Source organism: Cololabis saira, chromosome 3 (genome assembly GCF_033807715.1).
Source record: "Cololabis saira isolate AMF1-May2022 chromosome 3, fColSai1.1, whole genome shotgun sequence".
NCBI classification, from domain to species: domain Eukaryota; kingdom Metazoa; phylum Chordata; class Actinopteri; order Beloniformes; family Belonidae; genus Cololabis; species Cololabis saira.
Genome location: NC_084589.1, coordinates 4,952,786 through 4,972,763, shown reverse-complemented (window position 1 = coordinate 4,972,763; position 19,978 = coordinate 4,952,786). Strand labels below are relative to the sequence as shown.

Genomic DNA, 19,978 nt, shown 5'->3' with positions numbered 1-19,978 from the left:
CTATATCCTGTAAAACAAGCCAGTGTTTCTCTATGACCCCTCTCTGTGTCTCCCACACCTTATCACCCTTAGTTCCCATATGGGCAGAGATATGTGCCACTAGAAACTGAATTTGAATAATTTATATTTGAATTTGAATTGCTCAACTTGAATAATTGCATTCAAAAACTGAATCTGAATCACATAATTTGAATTTGTATTGTTTAATTTGAATCATTGCATTGAAAAACTGAATCTACATTCAGTTCTCACAATTCAAATTCAGTTCTTGCAATTCAATTTCAATTTTACTGTGCCAGACATCCAGGTCTTCCGGAGGAACAGCAATCGAGTGCAGATACAAAGAACTCCTTTTCACGTAGCCTACTATAACCTCTATTAGCTAGATATTTCGAACCCTATTGTGTTTTCTCCATTCTGTGTAAAAAGTGTAGATTTATATCTTGCCGTTTTGTAGAAACATTTCTGCTGAGGAGTGTGTGACAAACTATACCTTTAAGCAAAACATTAATTATTGCTTTATTTGCTGGATATGGGATTTGGTCAAGAAAGTCAGAGAAAACTCAGGGATGTTCCCCTTGCACTGAGGGAACTCAATAGTGTCAGACTGTATGTGCTGTGTATTGGCAGCAATATTTTGATTCAATACATGTCATATTACAGGGGTCCTAATTCAATGAGCTGTGATGCTCATTATATATAACATAACATAACATAACATAACATGATATATATATATATGGTGAGGACTGTCCAATCACTGACATTCAAGCAGATTGACCAATAGGCGCCGTCAGAGCGGTCACGTGGGTCATGGAAGCCCCGCAAGTTCCAAAACAAAGCTGCTGTCATGTTAGTCTATGGGACAGACAGCAGTGAGCTCGCTCTTGAACGGTAAATATTAAAATAAACCGTTCACAGGTACATTTACAGCTGATAATGAATCACTGTGAATACATCAATGCCAGTTACGTGTATTGAATGGCTGGATGACAACTAAAAGCGTAATTTGACAAGCTTTTCTGTGTTATTTTTGGATTGCAGATACATTAGCAACTGAACTGTAATCTGGTGCAATGCATCTCTTGTGTAGCTACATGAGATTAATGTAAGCGATTTATTAATACTCCCTTACACTGGACAATGATTAATGATGGTTTTCAGTGAAATATTTTATGATCCAGATCTATTTATCTGTAAGTACGATGCTGCACATGTTTATCAGTCTGTGGTCAGTGTGTTTTATGCTGCAGTCTGCTGGGGAAGAATCATGTACACAAATACAGTCTGATGTATTTAAATGATGAATCTGACAATAAGAGCAAGTGTCTGTCTGTCAGATGATGACATATGCTTTTAAATCAAAAAGTGACTCAGCAAAGGGCGGCCACTTTGTTCCCATTGCTGGAGGTGGAGACGGCACAGCTTTAGGAACAGCAAACCCTGCAAGAAGAAAAAATGACTCGCATACCCAACTAAGGAAAGGAACAGCCACAAAACTATTTTGCTGCTCATGTAATTTATAGCTACCCCACTTGTGGAGTCTATTGACAGCAGAAACTTCACAAGGCTCTTTCAGGATTACCTTTAAAATAATTAAACTCAACATCCCATATAAACACGTAATATTTATTTTAAATCAGCAACAATAACAATATATTTAATTCAGTGGTAACCTCTGATCTACTGCCGCCATGTTTAAACCACTGTGCAATGGTTTGGCCTATTAAATGTATGAATTAAAAAATGTAAAAAAAATCATATCTAACATGAAAAGCGCCTCCGATATAATAACTACACGTAATGACTTAAAATTGATCGGTATTTCATAGGGGTGTAACGATACACTAATCTCACGATACGGTACGATACACGATATTGAGGTCACGATAACGATACGATACGATATTATAGCAATATTTTTTTAACAACCTTGCATGAGGAACATATGACTGGAAAAAATTGTCTTTTATTTGAAAGACACAAAATATAAAAAAAATGCTGTGCATTTGCCCTATTGTTACAGTTTGTAATGCTTTATAACCGTTTAAGTTTTAAAGAGAAAGCCAGGCCAACCATTTTCCACAAACTTAACTATAAGTAAATGTCAGGTTTGCATTATGCATCTTCAGTTTCATACAATAAAAATATTTTGCCACAAACTGAATAGTTTCTCTCATGTATGATTTGACTTTTTTCTTTTCCAGAAATTTAACAACTAAAATTAAATAAATAAATAAAAGTAAATAATTACATACAATTTTACATCATGAAAAAGATTGATTCATGCTCATCTTATAAGTGTAAGAGGAGATTTATTTTTGTTAAGAAGGTTATTTTGGTAATTCAGGGTTGTGGCAGGGTGCAGGATTGGGGCGTGGTCTGCAGGGGAGAGAGGGAGTGCGGGGGAGTGGCGCACAGGTGACGCGGCTGGAACAGCTGACGGTACACAGGTGTGTCTAATCACTCTCTGTGTATTTCAGTAGGGTGTCGGCTCTGGAGACGGGAGAAGGACGTAAGCAGAGCAGAGGGGACGAGCAGCTCGGCTGACGAAGCCTCTGGAGTGTTGTGCACGTGCAAAGCAAATAAAAGTCCTGCAACGATCCCGGTGTCCGCTGTCTCTGTGACCCCCGTAGCACACGCTGTGTTACAAGGGTTCATTATTTTATAAATATATTCTTTATATTCTGATGTAAATCAGGGACTATAATGACACTAGTCAGTTTATCTGTAGTGATTAGTCTGTTTTAGATTGGGCGGAGTGTTCAGAGCTCAAAACCCCCCTAGAGTCCCGTGATCGGGACCGCAAAAAGGTACTACTTTCTTCTGATCGTAGTAGGATTTTGGTCCGCGGGTCGAGGCGCGGTCGCCACGCGTGGTCGGATGCGCGTTACTAGTCAACACAATAGATTAATATTAATAACCCAATATCGCGATACACTTTGTCACCTCCACGACACGTTTCGTGGCGTTTTTGTATCGCGAAATTTCGTGGCACGATATATTGTTACACCCCTAGTATTTCATTGCCTTTCCTCAGGAGTTTCTCGACGTGCGGCCACTGAAATCAACGGGATTCAACGCAATCAACGCCACTTGTGGAACTATAGAGGCTCCATAACCCGGAAGTGCGGTTTACAACGGAGTATATGGAAGTGTCGCCACTCTGTTTTATCAACCGCTCTGATTGACCAATAGGCGCCATTCGGGCCGAATGGCAGGCAGGTGGATACAGCAGCAGGATGACCGGGGATGGGGGGGGGGACCGCAGGCCAGCACGCAGCTCCCTAACCTCCGGCCTGCAAACATGCACAAAAGAGGAAAAAGCGGGGCCGACACAAGAAACTACAGGAACAATGGACAAAAACGATAGCTATGAGATATTTATGATAAATACAAATGGAGATGGAGAAGAGAGGAAGAGAAAAGGAGAAGAGAAGAAGAGTGAGAGGCACCGCCCAGCGGATCAGCGTCGGTGCCCCCCTGCAGCATAGGGCTATAGCAGCATATCTACCGCAAAGCTATGTTTGAGACTAACTATTATAGTCTTGTTCTATAGCTGCAACTATGACTACTGACTCTAACACACTAGAGTTTACACTAACTAGAGATTTACCAACACCAGCTAGAGGTTTACTAAACACTAACTATAGGCTTTACTAAGCAGAAAGGTTTTAAGCAACATAAAGAAAAGTCTCTTGGCACCATGGCCGAAACCGAACAGGAAGTCGGCCATTTTGAACATTTTTAATTAATCGTCGTCATTTTGGCGAAATTTATGCCATTTGTTCAGCGGCTTCAGAGCCGAACCGTAATGTGCACCCAGGTGTGTTATACATCAAAATGTTCGTCTCGTTCTCTGCGACAACGCGCATTACTTTTCTCTTTCAAAAGCGGTACCGTGGCTACGCTAGACGCCAAAAAGCGCACTCCCCCCCCTTCATCTGATTGGTCCATATTTGACAAAAGTCACTGTAGCAGGGCGAGTGCTACGGGGGCCCGACCGACAGGATAGAGGAGGATACGGAGTTTCTGTGTAGAATCCTTCATTCACCAAAGCGCGCACACACACACGTGCCCAAGCACCTTACGATCAGCAGCTCCAGCTTCAGTCTGACCAACAGTCTCAGCAGCAGCTTCTCCTCTTATAAGGCTGGCAGGGTGGAGAGGCTGACGGGCCACACCTGTGTCCCGTCAGCCTGAGTGGCTGCACCTCCTCCACCCTGCCACAGTCAATTTTGCACGCAAGCCAGGCCTGGTGATAAATTTATATTTCATGGTTTGCATTAATGGGCGTGGCCTAAGGGCTCAACAGCGCCCCCTTGAAAACCTTTCTCTGCCATAACTTTTGAATGGGTTGTGATAAAGACATGTGGGTGGTGTCATCGGACTCTGTATTGAGTCCTTGACCTTCATTGGCCAAAATTAGCTGCGCCCATTCTTCTGATTGGTTGTCCCTATTTTCTGCTATAACTTTTGAATGGTTTGATATAAAGAGTCATGGGTGGTTTCATCGGACTCTGTATTGAGTCCTTGACCTTCATTGGCCTGAATTAGCCCCGCCCCTTCTTCTGATTGGTTGTCCCTATTTTCTGTTATAACGTTTGAATGGTTTGACATAGAGAGTTGTTGGTGGTGTCATCGAACTCAGTTTTGAGTACTTGACCTTCATTGGTGCAAATTAGCCCCGCCCCTTCTTCTGATTGGTCGATATTTTATAGTTCCTATTTTCAGCCATAACTTTTGAATGGTTTGACATAAAGACTCGTGGGTGATGTCATCGGACATGGTTTTGAGTCCTTGAACAAAATTGGTGCAAATAAGCCCCGCCCCTTCTTCTGATTGGTTGATATTTCATAGTTCCTATTTTCTGCCATAAGTTTGGAATGGTTTGACATAAAGGGTCGTGGGTGGTGTCATCAGACTTAGTTTTGAGTCCTTGACCCTAATTGGTGCAAATTGCACACGCGATGGCCAGTTCATCGCTACTTGCAGCTTTAATTATTATTATTATTCTTCCGATAAATGAATTGCCTTTTTGGAGTCCTTAACATGCTCGAAAACTCACCAAATTTTTCAACGAGCCCCAAAATATGCATTGACTTACAGCAATGACATTTATGTGTCTATTGTATCAGACAAACCCCTACAAAAAAGTATCTTGGACCCATGCACTAAGTTACACAGGAAGTCCAGCATTGTGAACAGAAAATGTAATTTTTCATGAATTCTGGTAATTTCCAGGCCTCGTACTTTAACAAACTCCTCCTAGAGATTTTATCGGATTGGCTCAGTACAATCTAGACACATGGCCGATGTTAAATTGCGAAGCTTTTAAGTTTTTACTAGAGGGCTTGACCGTAATGATCCGGCAAAGTTTGAGGTCATTTTTAAGGCTCGCCATGAAACAATAATTGGCTGTAACTCAGCAATACATTATTTGATGTCGTCAAAAACGTATGTGCACGATTGTAGACTGAGCCTGAAGACATCTATGGTGGATTATTCAGGATCGGTTGTAGTGCCACCTGTTGGCACCAGGAATTGTCATGTCTTCTAGTATGCATCTGTGCTCCAAGCGAGATGAGCGGATGGATCTCAAAGCTGGTCACACAGTAGGTAAGACATTGACGATGACTGACGGAGAAAACTGTAACTTTTTATCAAAGGGCGTCGCCGTGAGAGCGAGTGAAATTTCGGTTTCTCGCCATGAACATAAAAGTTGTTGTAACTTGCACATATGTGTCCAATTTGACCCAAAATCTGTACATTTAATCAGGCTTCCATTCTGAACAAGTGGATATGACAATCTTGGATGAACTCCATAGCGCCACCTTTTGGTCAGTTATACATTTTTCATCACATTATGTGGTGTAATTCCTGTTTCGTTCATCCAATCTTAATGAAATCTGCACATATTATTGTCATAAGGATCCTTATTGACTGCGCTGCGTATCATGGTCATAACTTGAACGAAGTTCCCATTTTCCATCATTGAAACGGAAGTCTGGATTTCAGGTAAAATAAAAAGAATTAAGACAATGATTTTTACACCATTTTAAGATATACTGCAATTTATTAACTAAGAAATAATACTGGACATTAGTTAAGTCTAAGCCTCCACATTCTTTGGATTTTTGTAATGTCTTTAAGCTAATATGTGGTGTTTTATTCTTCCATAAGAATTTTGACACAATGACTTAAACCAAGAAGAAGGGGGTTTGGATGGTATCATTGAAAAAAGATTAATTGTTGTTAGTACTTTTAACAGATTGAGTACTAAATACTTACCTGGTCAAGCTTCACTGTTGTTTTTCATGTTTGCTTTCTGTATACATTTTGAAACAATATGTCTTAAAACTTTTCATGACATCATTTTTGAATTATTTTCAGACACATATTTAAGACACAACATGTAGACTTCCCTGCCGTGGAGAACTTACCATGTTGTGTTAATCATGTAGACAATGATCTAACTTTTTAAGTATGAATTAAGAATACAATGAGATTTTGGGGGGGAGACATTTAATGTGCAACAGCAGTGATATGACAACATTAAAAGTATGTGTGTGTGTGTGTGTGCGTGTTGAAGGCCTAATGAAATTGTAAAACTTTATTAGGCGTTCTAGCAGACACTGTACTAAAAAAATGAACTGAACACACAAACAGTGCTGGCTTCTGGTTAAAGAGTAATGAAAAAAGAAAGAACCACATCCTAGTACATATAGTATAAAACTTGCAAATAATTATGTGGTTAAAGTTGTGGTATTAACATAATCTATTAATAATATATATTTAGAACATGTCGAATAATAGTAATAGAGATATGGGCATGCCCTACTGCCCATTCGTCCCCTCTCGCTGCTTTTGTTTGGGGCTGTAGTGGTTGTGTTTAAGGTTGTTCTGGTTGTGTTGGAGGTGGTTCTGGCCATGTTTGGGGTTATTAATAATGGCCAATAAACCAAACCAAGGCCTGAATGCACATTGAGGTCCGGGGAGCATTAACAGATGATTTATTCATATTCTCCCCTTGCCATGGTAACAAGCCCCATAGGATAGAATGGGAAAATTTGGCTTCAATATCTCAAAAGTTGTAAACAACAGCCTAATGAAACCTCAGTATGTTGTAGTCCACATTGTCTCGAGTCTTTTAACGATGTCTCTGCGATATCGTGTTGCCCAGCAACAAGCGTCCGTTTCCGTTAGCTTGAAAATTAGAATAGTTATATATCTCAAAAAGCGTAATAGCTAACATGATGAGACTAAAATATGTTGTAGTACAACGCGTCCCGGGTTTGTGAATGTTGTAATGATGTCTGTACGACAAACCGTTGCCTAGCAACAAGCGTCCAAAATAAAATGGAATCTTTTTTAAAATTGAAAGTTAAATATTGCAAAAACCATAATAATTAGCATGATGAGGTTGCACGGTACTTTAGTGCCAATCAGGCCGAGTGTTTGTAAATTTGTCTCTACGATAAAGTTTGGCCAAGCAATAAGCGTCCGAATTTTCGCCTTTTATTTGCTTTTTGGCATCTAGCGTTGCCACGGTAACACTTTTGACTGAGAAAACGCCCATCGAGGCACGATGGAGACGCATCCAACGATGTATGCCATGCATGGGTGCACGTGTGTTCGGGCCGCATTAACGGACGAAAAAAGCATGCGGAATAAGAAGAATAAGAAAAGGGAAACCTTTTCTGTATATTAATATATCGCCTTCATTTTCATGTTTTTCCTCGTTTTTTCGGGCGTGTTTTATTTTTTGGGGATTTTTTCCCCACATCAGAGCGGGGTCATGCTGTACACCCGCTGGTGCGCAGTGGGACTTTTGCGACTTTAGCTTGTGAGCAAAATGCTAGCAACATTGCCCTTTGGGCCATTCTGGACGATTGCAATATGGTCCTGCCACTACTTGGCATTCCCATAATAATTGTTGAAGTCATAGAATGGTGACCCAAAAAAGTAGAGACATTTGACAAAGCAAAAGAAACTTGACTTGATCTCAAGTGAATATAAAGACTATAATTAGGTGTAAAGATCTCTTTATCTCTCCAACAACATCTTAACCAGTTTTCATCCGTGATGACCATGATTCTTCACTTGCAGGCTACACCTCCTCAGTGGACGTATTGGGCAAATGTGACAAAGTTTCTTCAAAGACATCATCCTCCATGCCTTCTTCTATCGGCTTCATTTTAGCGGATAGCTTGGTCCCTGGTGATTTTTCTGAAATAACATATAGATTACAAACAATAAAAAAATACATTTCAGAATCAAGGCTGCTCATGTATTCAGGTAAAACAAAAAGAAAAGAAGAAAAGAGTCTTGATTTCTTAATTTAACAATGTATGCTTTGAGCAGCTCTTCATACCAAAGTGACCAACACAAGAGCCATACACAAATGTTTGGCTGGGTTGCAACAAATGCTGGTTGAAAAATGGGATGTCATCCCACAGCAGTGTGTGACAAAGCTGGTGACCAGCATGAGGAGGAGGTACCAAACTGTTGTGACTGTGTATGGCTCTTCCACATGCTTCCATTTGTAAAATGAATAATTTGTTAAATTGCCAATATGACTTATTTCTTTAGGCTTTAATCATTCAATCCAATAAACAACATCAAACAAGAGTAAATAGCAGAGAAACTGAAATTGGGAGAGAAGATTTGGCAAATTCTTTATGGGCACAACCCATCTCGCAACTTGAAAATACTTTGCTAAGTAAGCATCTTATCCTTGATTTGCCGTGGAATTCATCTATTCCTTTACCCCCAAAAAGATGTTAGGGTTTGAAAAGGACACATAGGGCCTCCCGGTCCAAAGGGCAGCACCAAGGATTTCTTATCAAACTGCCATTCCACAAAGTTGGTTAGCACTATGACCAATCACAGCAATGAACTAGGTGACATATTCAGGGCAATGAAAACGAGTCAGAGGGAAAGTGGTTGAAAATACTCAACCCATGCCTTTCACATCAAGGACTGTGAGTAACACAGCTGACTACAGTTAACATTAGACATAATCATGTAAGGATGGACTTTTGAATAGTTTACTTTATTGTTTGAACAAGTTTATCAGATGTAAATGAGATGAGCCTCATGCACAACAGAAGGTGGACCAGGTAGAGAAAAAGACCTTGGTGGCCACAGTTGCAGTACAAGGTGGGGAGGTAATACAGATGGTATTGTTTTCAAATTGTACTTTTACTTGCGGGATACCAGATTCACGCATTTGCGTCAATGCACATAAACTGCAGTTGTAGCCACTAGGTGGAGGCACAAACTACGACTTGGAACAGACTCACATGTGTTGTTGACATGAGAACTTTTTTTTACAGAAGGGGGAGTCGGGCTGTATCTGACGTCATCACCCTCCACCACCGATTGGTTGGGGGCGGAGCCGTCAGACGTCTGAGGAGGCGGAAATTAGCGAAACAGCGACTCGCGGCTTCTTGTTCATATTAGACCAGCAATGGCAGCGCAAATGTATGTATGATTTGCATGTAGATTCTTCAGGCCTGGATATTTAGCGGATGACACCACCCACGACTCTCTATATCAAACCATTCAAAAGTTATGGCAGAAAATAGGAACTATCACATATCAACCAATGAGAAGAAGGGGCGGGGCTAATTTGCACCAATTAATGTGAAGGAGTCAAAATCGAGTCAGATGACACCACCCACGCCTCTCTATGTCAAACCATTCAAAAGTTATAGCAGAAAATAGGGAGTATCAAATATTGACCAATCAGTAGAAGGGGCGGGACTAATTCAGGCCTATGAAGGTCAAGTACTCAATACCGAGTCCGATGCGCATATGCTGGTTATTTTATTTCTATTTGCTGGTTAGTTAGCAGAGGGGAGCAGAGGGGCCGGGTAAAATAAAACAACCCTGACTTTGAGACAAACGCCTCTTTTTAAATTCAATTTTTATACAGAAAATAATTACAGTACATCTATTACACCATATTTCACAGCAGCTTTGCAATTATTTTATTAGGGCCCGAGCACTTACAGTGCGAAGGCCCTATTGTATATGTAGGAATTTTTCTTCTTTCTTTATTTTTCCGAAGAAATGAGGGCCTTTTTGCCATCCTTTTCTCCATCCTGCGACGATGCGCATTACTTTTCTCAGTCAAAAGCGTTACCGTGGCAACGCTAGACGCCAAAAAGCACGCCCCCCCTTCATCTGATTGGTTCAGACAGAAAAAACTTTGTGCCTCAAGCCCCACAATACGGACAGGAAGTCGGCCATCTTGAACATTCTGAAATAATCGCGTAATTTTGGAGCAATTTATGCCATTCCTTCGGCAGTTAATACGGCCCGAACCGTAACGTGCACCCAGGTGTGTTATACATCAAAATATGCGTCTCCATCCTGTGACTACGCGCATTACTTTTCTCTTTCAAAAGTGTTACCGTGGCGACGCTAGACGCCAAAACGCGCGCCCCCCCTTCATCTGATTGGTCCATATTTGACAGTTCCCCAAAAGTCACCAAATTTTGCATGCAAGCCAGGCCTGGCGAAAATTTGAGAATACCTAGAATACTTACAATATTTGATACTCCCTATTTTCTGCCATAACTTTTGAAGGGTTTGACATAAAGAGTCGTGGGTGGTGTCATCGGACTCGGTATTGAGTCCTTGACCATAGTTGGTGAAACTTAGCCCCGCCCCTTCTTCTGATTGGTTTTCCTTATTTTCTGCTATAACTTTTCAATGGTTTGACATAGAGCAGTGGTTCTCAAACTTTTTTCGTCATTCCCCACTTTGAACAAGTGGGGATTTTCAAGCCCCACTTGCCCCCGTCGCCCCAACAAAAATCTTTACGAATTACTTCAAATTATTTTAAATGTATTGAAATTACTAGCACCAAGTATATCAGTCATATTTGATACTGAATCAAAACCAAAAACAACAAATAACACAAAGTTCAAAAAGAGAAAATAAAAGTGCAGTTGTGCTATCATAACTTAATTTGCAAAAACATAAACAAGTGAACTTTCCCTGCATTACTAGTGGCTGCAGTGTGCCTGTTATGCACTGAACATCCTTTCAAAACGGGGTTGCAGGCTGGAAACTGCCACTCTCAAATCATGCTCAATGTTGAGCTGGGATCTGTACTTAGTTTTTAGAGAAGCAACAGCTGAAAAGCTTCTCGCAGAGATATGAAGTGGCAAAGGGAAGAATGATGTTTAAAGCTTTCTGTCCGATGCTGCAAATATTGTCCCGCTGCAATTAACAGTCCAACGTCAATCGTTGTTTTTGCACTTTAGTTCCAGGGTACATTTTTCTAATGCTTTTTACCGTATTTTTAGGACTTTTAGGCGGATATAAACGTCTTTTTTTATTTTTAAATGTACCGCACGCCCAATGACGCAATGCGCCCATAGTATTATTGTAAAGGCTGATTTATGGTTCCGCGTTACAACGACGCAGAGCCTATGCCGTAGGCTCCGTGGCGGGGTGCCTGGAGCGGACGGAGCGACTACCGAGAAGGAGACGCTGCTCCGCGCTGCTCCCGGCGGCAGCCCGAAGACCGGAGGATTCCTCCGGTCTTCGGGCCCGTCTCTGCCCGAAGACCGGGCGGTGGTTCCTCCGGGAGGCTCCGTCGTTTACTGTTGAAGGATTGTTGCTGGGTTGGACTGTTCCGGCTTTTGCAAAAGCCTGCATCATTTCCGAGGGGCCGCACGGCAGGAAAATGACTCGGCTATCAGCGCGGCCAGAGAGCTGCGGGCTCTGCCCGTCGCAGCTGATCAGTTCTCCCGGTGTCATTGATCAGGCTCGGATGAATGCATAAACGGAGGATGGAGATTTCGATAGGTTTGATTAATGTAATAACTTAAATAAAGCACAATCAAACTAAGTTTTGCTCCCGCTCTATTTTTAAATACCACACTTGTATGCTTGTGTGTGTGTGTGTGTGTGTGTGTGTGTGTGTGTGTGTGTGTGTGTGTGTGTGTGTGTGTGTGTGGTTGTAAGGCTGCGCTCCGTGTGTGTAGGCGGCGCATTTTTGTTCAAGCGCCATGTGTGTTTTAAATCCAGTAATGACACACAAAACTGAGGGTTTCCACACGGCGTGCCGAATGGTCGCGAAAATACGGTTTAGCTATTAATTATTGCTATGTTTGTGTGTGTGTTTTGTTTAGTGAATTATCTTTATTTAAATGCTATTGACTCTTTATTGTCAATAGCATTTATAGTAAAATAGGCATGAAATTGAAAATGTCCTCCCGTTTGTCGTGCCCCACCTGACATGTCTCCGTTCCCCGCCAGTGGGGCGCGCCCCACACTTTGAGAAGCACTGACATAGAGAGTTGTGGGTGGTGTCATTGGACTCTGTATTGAGTCCTTGACCTTATTTGGCCTGAATTAGCCCTGCCCCTTCTTCTGATTGGTTGTCCCTATTTTCTGCCATAACTTTTGAATGGTTTGACATAGAAAGTCGTGGGTGGTGTCATTTCTGATAAGCTTATGGAGGGCGGTGGCCATGAGTGCGAGGACCCGTTCATCGCTGCTTGCAGCTTTAATTATTATTATTATTACACTTACGGAGCGATGATCCAGCAGATCCTCCGCGTAGGATCTGGTTAAGAATGTCGTCTGTATCACTCGTGCTCGCCATGCTGTTCCTCATTTGCATCATAGACAACTGAGAGTGCAAGCTGGCATGACGGTCCATCTTTTTTACAGCCTAGCACACATACCAACAATATCCTCACTATCATTACCATCAGAACAGTAAGTAACCAGTACTGTGAATGTTACATTTTGTTGAAACATCAATACAGACAAAGAAAGACCTACCTCGTCACTGAGAGTTGGATCATTTAGAGAGTACAGTTTGTTGGTGATGTCTTTTCCAATAATGTACCTGAACAGCTCATTGAGGAAAGTGTCTGATTCCAGGAAGTAAGTAAGCCTCTCCCGAGACCAACACAGGAACTTACAGTTTTCCTCTGCCATGATCGTCACCTACCAGGTAAACACACATACATTATACAGTATATACAGTACATACGGATATACGTATATGTATACATACATACATACATACATACATACATACATACATACATACATACATACATACATACATACATACATACATACATACATACATACATACATACATACATACATACATACATACATACATACATACATACATACATACAATCCATTATCATTATTGTTGTTGTTGCTTTTTACCTGGAACTTCTCTCCTCTGTGCATTTCAGTGGATCTGAACTCTGGAGAGTCAATGAATGAGTTGGCATAGATGTTGTGGAGGAAATGACCTCTATATGAAACCTTCATCCTATAAGACAGGTTTAAATCCAAAATTCAGATACCTCTTTGGAAAAAGATTTGTAAAAAGTACATCTAAAATCTCTTGTTTTAAAAACAGGGCAGCAATTTGAGTTTAATTGTGAAACTTTATGTAAAATCCTCTCTAATGACCTGCAGATAAATAGAATCCCAATGCTAAAAAAAAAGTATGGATGCTATGAAAACAGAATGCAATGATTTGCAAATCTCATGAACACATATTTTATTCCTAATAGACTATAAACAACATATCAGATGCCAAAATCAAGAGAAAACTGTGCATGAGAGAGAAAGCCAAAACTGGATGGTCATCATATTTTTCATTTATTTATTAACATTTATTTATACAGGTAAAATCTCAATGATACCCAGGGTCTCATTTACAACAGAGACCTGTTTTAGGTAGGCAGCAGCAAAACACAAAGTTATAGACTAACTGAAGGTACAAGAGACGAAAACAAAACACAAACATAAGATAAACAATAATAATTATAAAATTAAGTAAAAAAGGAACTAGTTAAATACAGTACACGTGCAGACCCCCACTGACTGTCTCACCAGCCTTCCTACAAGTAATTTGAAGTCCCCTAGTGAAATGAAACTGGACATCTTCAGCTTCTGTTGGAGCCTGCTCCAGGTTCCAGGCGCAGCATAGGAGAACGCCTTTTTGCCAAGTTCAGTACGGACTGAGAGGATGGCAAAAGAGATGTAATCCAGGGACTGGAGACTATGATAGGACTGTTTCTGTGTCAAGTATGTGGACAGTAGGGATGGGCGGTATGGACTAAAAAATGTATCACGATAATTTCCGGCATTTATCCTGATAACGATAAAAAAAATTCAACTACACCTTTTCAACTATAAATCTATCTCGCTCTCAGATCCGCCATGTTTGTTACACAAAAACGTCATCAACGGGAATTTATCTATCTTTCTTTCTTTCTTTCTGGCTCATTTCCTTCCTTCCCTTCCTTCCTCCTGCTCTCTCCTTTGTTCTTCCCTTCCTCTTTTCTCCCTTCCTTCCTCCTTTCTTCCTTAATTTTTTTCCCCTTCCTTCCTTCCTTTTATCATTTTTACCACGAGATGACAAATTCTTATCGTGAGGATTTTTTTTGACGGTAAATCGTGAACGGTAAAATATCGCCCATTCCTAGTGGACAGATAGGAGGGGAGTAGTCCAATGATGGATTTATAGACAAATAAATACCAGTGGGTGGTTCTCCGCATGGGAAGTGAAGACCAGTCAGTGAGAGAGTACGATTTGCAGTGATGTGTAAGGGGTTTACAACCAGTTATGTATCTCAAAGATCTGTGATATCTAGCATCCAACAGGCTCTATTTCTAAAGAAAAACCCCAGCTTTAATTGAAGTTTCTCCAGTAATTGTTCAATATGGCATCTTAAAGAAAGGCTATCGTCCAATGTTATGCCAAGGTATTTATAAGTGGCCACAAACTCGATATGGATACCCTGAGCAGACATAATACAGGGTAAAACAGCAGGCACCTTCTTCTTATTTGAAAAGAATATAGACTTAGTTTTACTTGCATTTAGAACTAGCCTGAGATGATACAGTCATGCCTGAATGGTGTCAAAGGCAGACTGCAGACCTTTGAACACCTGGGCGACAATGCGCAACAAAAGAGCAGCATAAAGCATAAAGATGTCCCTACCCCATTTAAATAAATAATGAAAAAAGTGGGTCCTAAGGCGGAACCTTGCGGGACACCATTTATAGTGTTTAGGAACCCCCTAAGACCATCGGACTGCACACACTGCTTGCGGCCGGAAAGGTAGTTAGAGAACCAGCTAACAGCATAGTCTGACATTCCAATGGTAGACAGTGGCTGACATAAAATACTCTGATCGACTGTATCAAATTCCTTTGAAAGATCAATAAAAAGGGCAGCGGAGTATTTCTTGGCATCCATGGCTTCCACAATATAATTTATCAACTTAATGGCAGCAGTTGCTGTACTATGCTGCTTCCTAAAATCTGACTGAAAAGGAGATAAAATATTGTTCAAGCTCAGGTAGTCCTTGACCTGGTCATTCACCAGCCTTTCAAGAACTTTTGCTATAGTCCCCCGAAGCCGGCCCCTCATATCCTTAGTCCCTCTGAAGCCGGCCCCTCGTATCCTTAGTCCCCCGAAGCCGGCCCCTCGTATACTTACTCCCCCGGAAGCCGGCCTCTCGTATCCTTAGTCCCCCGAAGCCGGCCCTTCGTATCCTTAGTCCCCCTGAAGCCGGCCTCTCGTATCCTTAGTCCCCCTGAAGCCGGCCCCTTGTATCCTTAGTCCCCCGAAGCCGGCCCCTCGTATCCTTAGTCCCCCTGAAGCCGGTCCCTCGGATCCTTAGTCCCCCGAAGCCGGCCCCTCGTATCCTTAGTCCCCCGAAGCCGGCCCCTCGTATCCTTAGACCCCTGAAGCCGGCCCCTCGGATCCTTAGTCCCCCAAAGCCGGCCCCTCGGATTCCCTCAGACTCGTCCGTTCAGTCCCGAGACCGTCCCTCTGACCCGTCCGTTCAGTCCCGAGACCGTCCCTCTGACCCGCCTGCTCAGTCCCGAGACCGTCCCTCTGACCCGTCCGTTCTGTCCAGAGACCGTCCCTCTGACCCGTCCGTTCAGTCCCGAGACCGTCCCTCTGACCCGTCTGCTCAGTCCTGAGACCGTCCCTCTGACCCGTCTGCTCAGTCCTGTGACCGTCCCTCTGACCCGTCCGTCCAGTCCCGAGACCGTTCCTCTGACCCGTCTGCTCAGTCCTGAGACCGTCCCTCTGACCCGTCCGTTCAGTCCTGAGACCGTCCCTCTGACCCGTCCGTTCAGTCCCGAGACCGTCCCTCTGACCCGCCTGCTCAGTCCTGAGACCGTCCCTCTGACCCGTCCGTTCAGTCCTGAGACCGTCCCTCTGACCCGTCCGTCCAGTCCCGAGACCGTCCCTCTGACCCGTCCGTCCAGTCCCGAGACCGTTCCTCTGACCCGTCTGCTCAGTCCTGAGACCGTCCCTCTGACCCGTCCGTTCAGTCCCGAGACCGTTCCTCTGACCCGTCCGCTCAGTCCTGAGAACGGCCGTCCTCTCAGTCCCGAGGACGGCCCCCCGACCCGTCAGGCTGCTCTGCCAGGCCCTGAGGACAGCCTCCTGAACTTTGACTGTGGGCTGCTCTTCGTCCCTGTTGAGGTTAATAAAGCAAACCAGACAAACTACCACCGTGTGCTCCGTGTGCTGCATTTGGGTCCAACACCTCACTACGTAACAGCAGCCTGGTCTTACTTCGAATCAACCTTTAGCCAGAGTATCCATAAACATGCCCCACTCAGAAAAACCAGGATCAAGGACCACCTCATGGTTTTGTTGTGATTTGGCTACACTAATTCGCCAGAAAAACATCTTATGGAAAAAAGCCTGTTTTTCCCATACTCCTGCTGATTGTCTTGCCTTTCAGCAATGTAGAAACAAATTCAGTGAGGCTGTCAGAAAAGCCAAAATCACTCATTTCCTAGACAAATTTGCATCCCGTGCCTCTGATGCTAAGAAGTTTTGAAAAACTGTCAAATCCATGGAGAACAGCACCTCCGGCAGGAGGGTCCACCCTTATGATCCTAGTCCTGCTCAAGGTTTCTTCCTCCTAAAGGGGAGTTTTTCTTGCCACTGTTTGGCTTAAGGTTTTTCTCCCACTAGGGGAGTTTTTACCTGCCATTGTTTATGTTATGTTTATGTAATAATTGCTCGGGGGTCATGTTCTGGTTCTCTGGAAAGCGCCTTGAGACAACTTTTGTTTTAATAGACGCTGTATATATAGAATTGAAAAATTTTATTGAATTGAGAACAAGCTCATTACTCCCCAATTCCCCAGTATAATGACTTTCAGTGACTCTGTTGTCACCGATCTCGCATGGCCTCGCTTTTCAACCAACACTTTGTTGGCTCGGCTCATGTCTCGATCACATCCACCAATGAACTCTATATATGACATTTTTTCCTTCAGACCCATCTTGATCTCTGAAGTTTTAAAGGAGCTCACCAACCTGGATTCTAACAAGTCGGCTGGCTCTGATAAACTCAATCGGATGTTTCTAAAGGTTGCTGCTCCTCTCATTGCTGTCCCCACCTCAAGGCTGTTCAATATGTCTGTGCAGCTGTCTGTTTTCTCTCAAGACTGGAAATTTGCACAAGTCATCCTACTCTTTAAAGAGCATATTGCAGGTTGGAGACCCCTGTGAATCAATGTGTAGGAAAATAATGTAGGAACTGAATTTTCATTGAAATACGCATAAATATATACTACAGTGACCTCCGGAGTTGTTTTTGTGAGAGTATTTTACTTCCGCATCTGAAAAAGCTGAACCGGAAGTGACGTGGCACCAGGGAGCGCAGTGAATTTCAACAATAGGAAAAATAATGGATCTTAATGTTAGTTGTGACACTGAAGAGGTTGTGAATGTGTATTCACACCAATATGACGGGCCACAGCCTTATAATTATGAACCCGTTAGGCCCCCCACGTTCTTTTGATTGACAGCTGAAACTCGCTTTTTAAAAGGCTGATTTATGGGTTCGCGTTACACCAACGCAGACCCTACGGCGTAGGTTACACGGCGACGCACAGAACGCTGCGTGCGCCGCGTACCCTACACCGTAGGCTACGCCGTCGATTTTACGCAGAACCATAAATCCGCCTTTATTCCCTGCAGCACCCGCCCGTGCTCCTGAAAGAAACTCCGAAACTCCTTACGTTTGTACTTTCTAAACAGAAAACAGGCTTATTATCTTCTCTTTTTTCTGATTAAATGCATCCGAAATAGCCGGGTATTTTTAAAACCGAATATTTCCCCCCCTTGATAATTTGTATCCACATTACATCGTTGTTAAAAAAAAAAAACCTTCCACACATAAACGAAGATCTGCGTTTTCAACCACATTCATAAGCATTCTAAATCTGTAGATCATCTGGTCTTCTGGCATCCGGGCCGCAGCTTTCCCGGGAGCAGCGTCTCCTTCTCGGGTAACGAGCTTGAGTCCCCCCGTGTCCCACCACGGAGCTGCCGCGTTAAATCGACGCAGCCCTACGCCGGAGGGTACGGCGTAGGGCTGCACGTCGCCGCGTACACTACGGCGTAGGCTCTGCGTCGGTGTAACGCAGGAAACAGCGGTCCAGAGCAGAGACCATTTATTTAATAAATAGCTTGGAGGACAGATGGTGGATCATCTGTAGTTCTGGGTTGCACGTTAGACCCAGCATGTACGAGGCTCCACCCATGTCAAAGGTCACACACTGGACCTAGTGTGTTCCACTGGCACCCCTCCCTCCCATCTGCAATGTCTGTATCTGGCTGTATCTGACCATCATGCTGTCCTGTTCGACATCCCGGTCTCCTCACCTGCACTGCATACCAGACGGACCATCTCCTTCAGGAGTGTCAAGTCGGTGAGTCCACTAGCTCTGTCTGACCTGCTTGAGGCCCACTTGGCCCGGGCCCCATCCGACACTTCGGCGGAGGACCTGGTCAACCACTACAATGCGGCTCTATCCAGCTGCCTGGACTCTCTGGCCCCCCTCAAACACCGGTCTGTCTCCTATGCCCGTCCAGCCCCCTGGTTCACCTCAGACCTCCGCATCTCTAAGACCACCTGTCGCCGGTTGGAGCAGCTCCACAAAAGAACTGGCCTGACCGTCCACCGGCTGGCTTTTGAAGAGCATGTGAGGTCATACAAGGACGAACTAGCCAGAACCAAGGTGAGGTACTACTCCACCCTCATTGACTCTCAACAAAATCACCCCAGGACACTGTTCTCCACCATCAATCGCCTGCTCCGCCCCCCTGCCGCCCCCCCTACCACAGAGGACCAGGAGCGCTGCTCCAAGTTCCTGGAGTTCTTCGGTGCTAAGGTGGACACCATTCACCAGCAACTCCTCACACCTGACCCTCCCTCCCCCGGCGGTTCACTAAGTGGTGCGCCCCTGGAGCTTCCCTGCCCCCCCCACTGCTCTCTCTCTTCTTTCTCCCCTGTCACCACCGCACTGGTCACCAAACTGGTCTCCAAAGCCAAAGCTTCCTCCTCCTCTCTGGACCCCATGCCAACTGCTTTGGTGAAAGCCTGCCTTCCTACCCTCTGTCCCGTCATCACCGACATAATTAACTCCTCCATAGGCTCCGGTACAGTGCCCCCCAGTCTTAAAATCGCCTCCATCACTCCCATTCTGAAAAAGCCTGGTTTGGACCCTGAGGACCTCAATAACTTCCGGCCGATCTCCAACCTTCCTTTCCTCAGTAAGATCCTGGAAAGAGCAGTGGCGGCCCAGCTCCATCAGCATATGTCCAACCATGAGCTCTATGAACCCTTCCAGTCAGCCTACAGAACCCACCACAGTACTGAGACAGCCCTCATCAAAATTACAAATGACCTCCTCACTGCTGCAGACAATGGTAAAATCAGCATCCTCATCCTTCTCGACCTCTCCGCTGCCTTTGACACCATCTCCCACACCATTCTCCTCGAACGCCTGTCTGCTCTCCTTGGTATCTCTGGCTCTGCTTTATCTTGGTTCCAATCTTACCTCACCAACAGAACTCAGTTTGTCACCATCCTTGGCTCCTCCTCCCACCCTGCCCCAGTCAACCATGGTGTCCCCCAAGGCTCTGTGCT

At 43.7% G+C, this 19,978-nt stretch overlaps 1 protein-coding gene and 1 long non-coding RNA gene across 3 annotated transcripts in view; one reads left to right on the top strand and one right to left on the bottom strand.

Moving 5' to 3' along the window:
- The first annotated feature begins 861 nt into the window (after positions 1-861).
- On the top strand, positions 862-2,516 carry LOC133440824 (uncharacterized). Its single transcript, XR_009782366.1, has 3 exons — positions 862-894; positions 1,045-1,108; positions 2,484-2,516. It is a non-coding gene; the product is annotated as an uncharacterized LOC133440824 (long non-coding RNA).
- A 3,992-nt stretch (positions 2,517-6,508) lies between these two features.
- bves (blood vessel epicardial substance) overlaps positions 6,509-19,978 on the bottom strand; it is a 57,314-nt gene continuing 43,844 nt past the window's right edge. For both annotated transcript variants that reach the window (XM_061715370.1, XM_061715362.1), the window contains 4 exons: positions 13,216-13,324; positions 12,811-12,978; positions 12,556-12,697; positions 6,509-8,229 (listed from right to left, as the gene is read on the bottom strand). In XM_061715370.1, the coding sequence (XP_061571354.1) occupies positions 8,111-8,229; positions 12,556-12,697; positions 12,811-12,978; positions 13,216-13,324 (538 nt within the window). In that variant the 3' untranslated portion in view covers positions 6,509-8,110. The remainder of the gene's footprint in view (positions 8,230-12,555; positions 12,698-12,810; positions 12,979-13,215; positions 13,325-19,978) is intronic.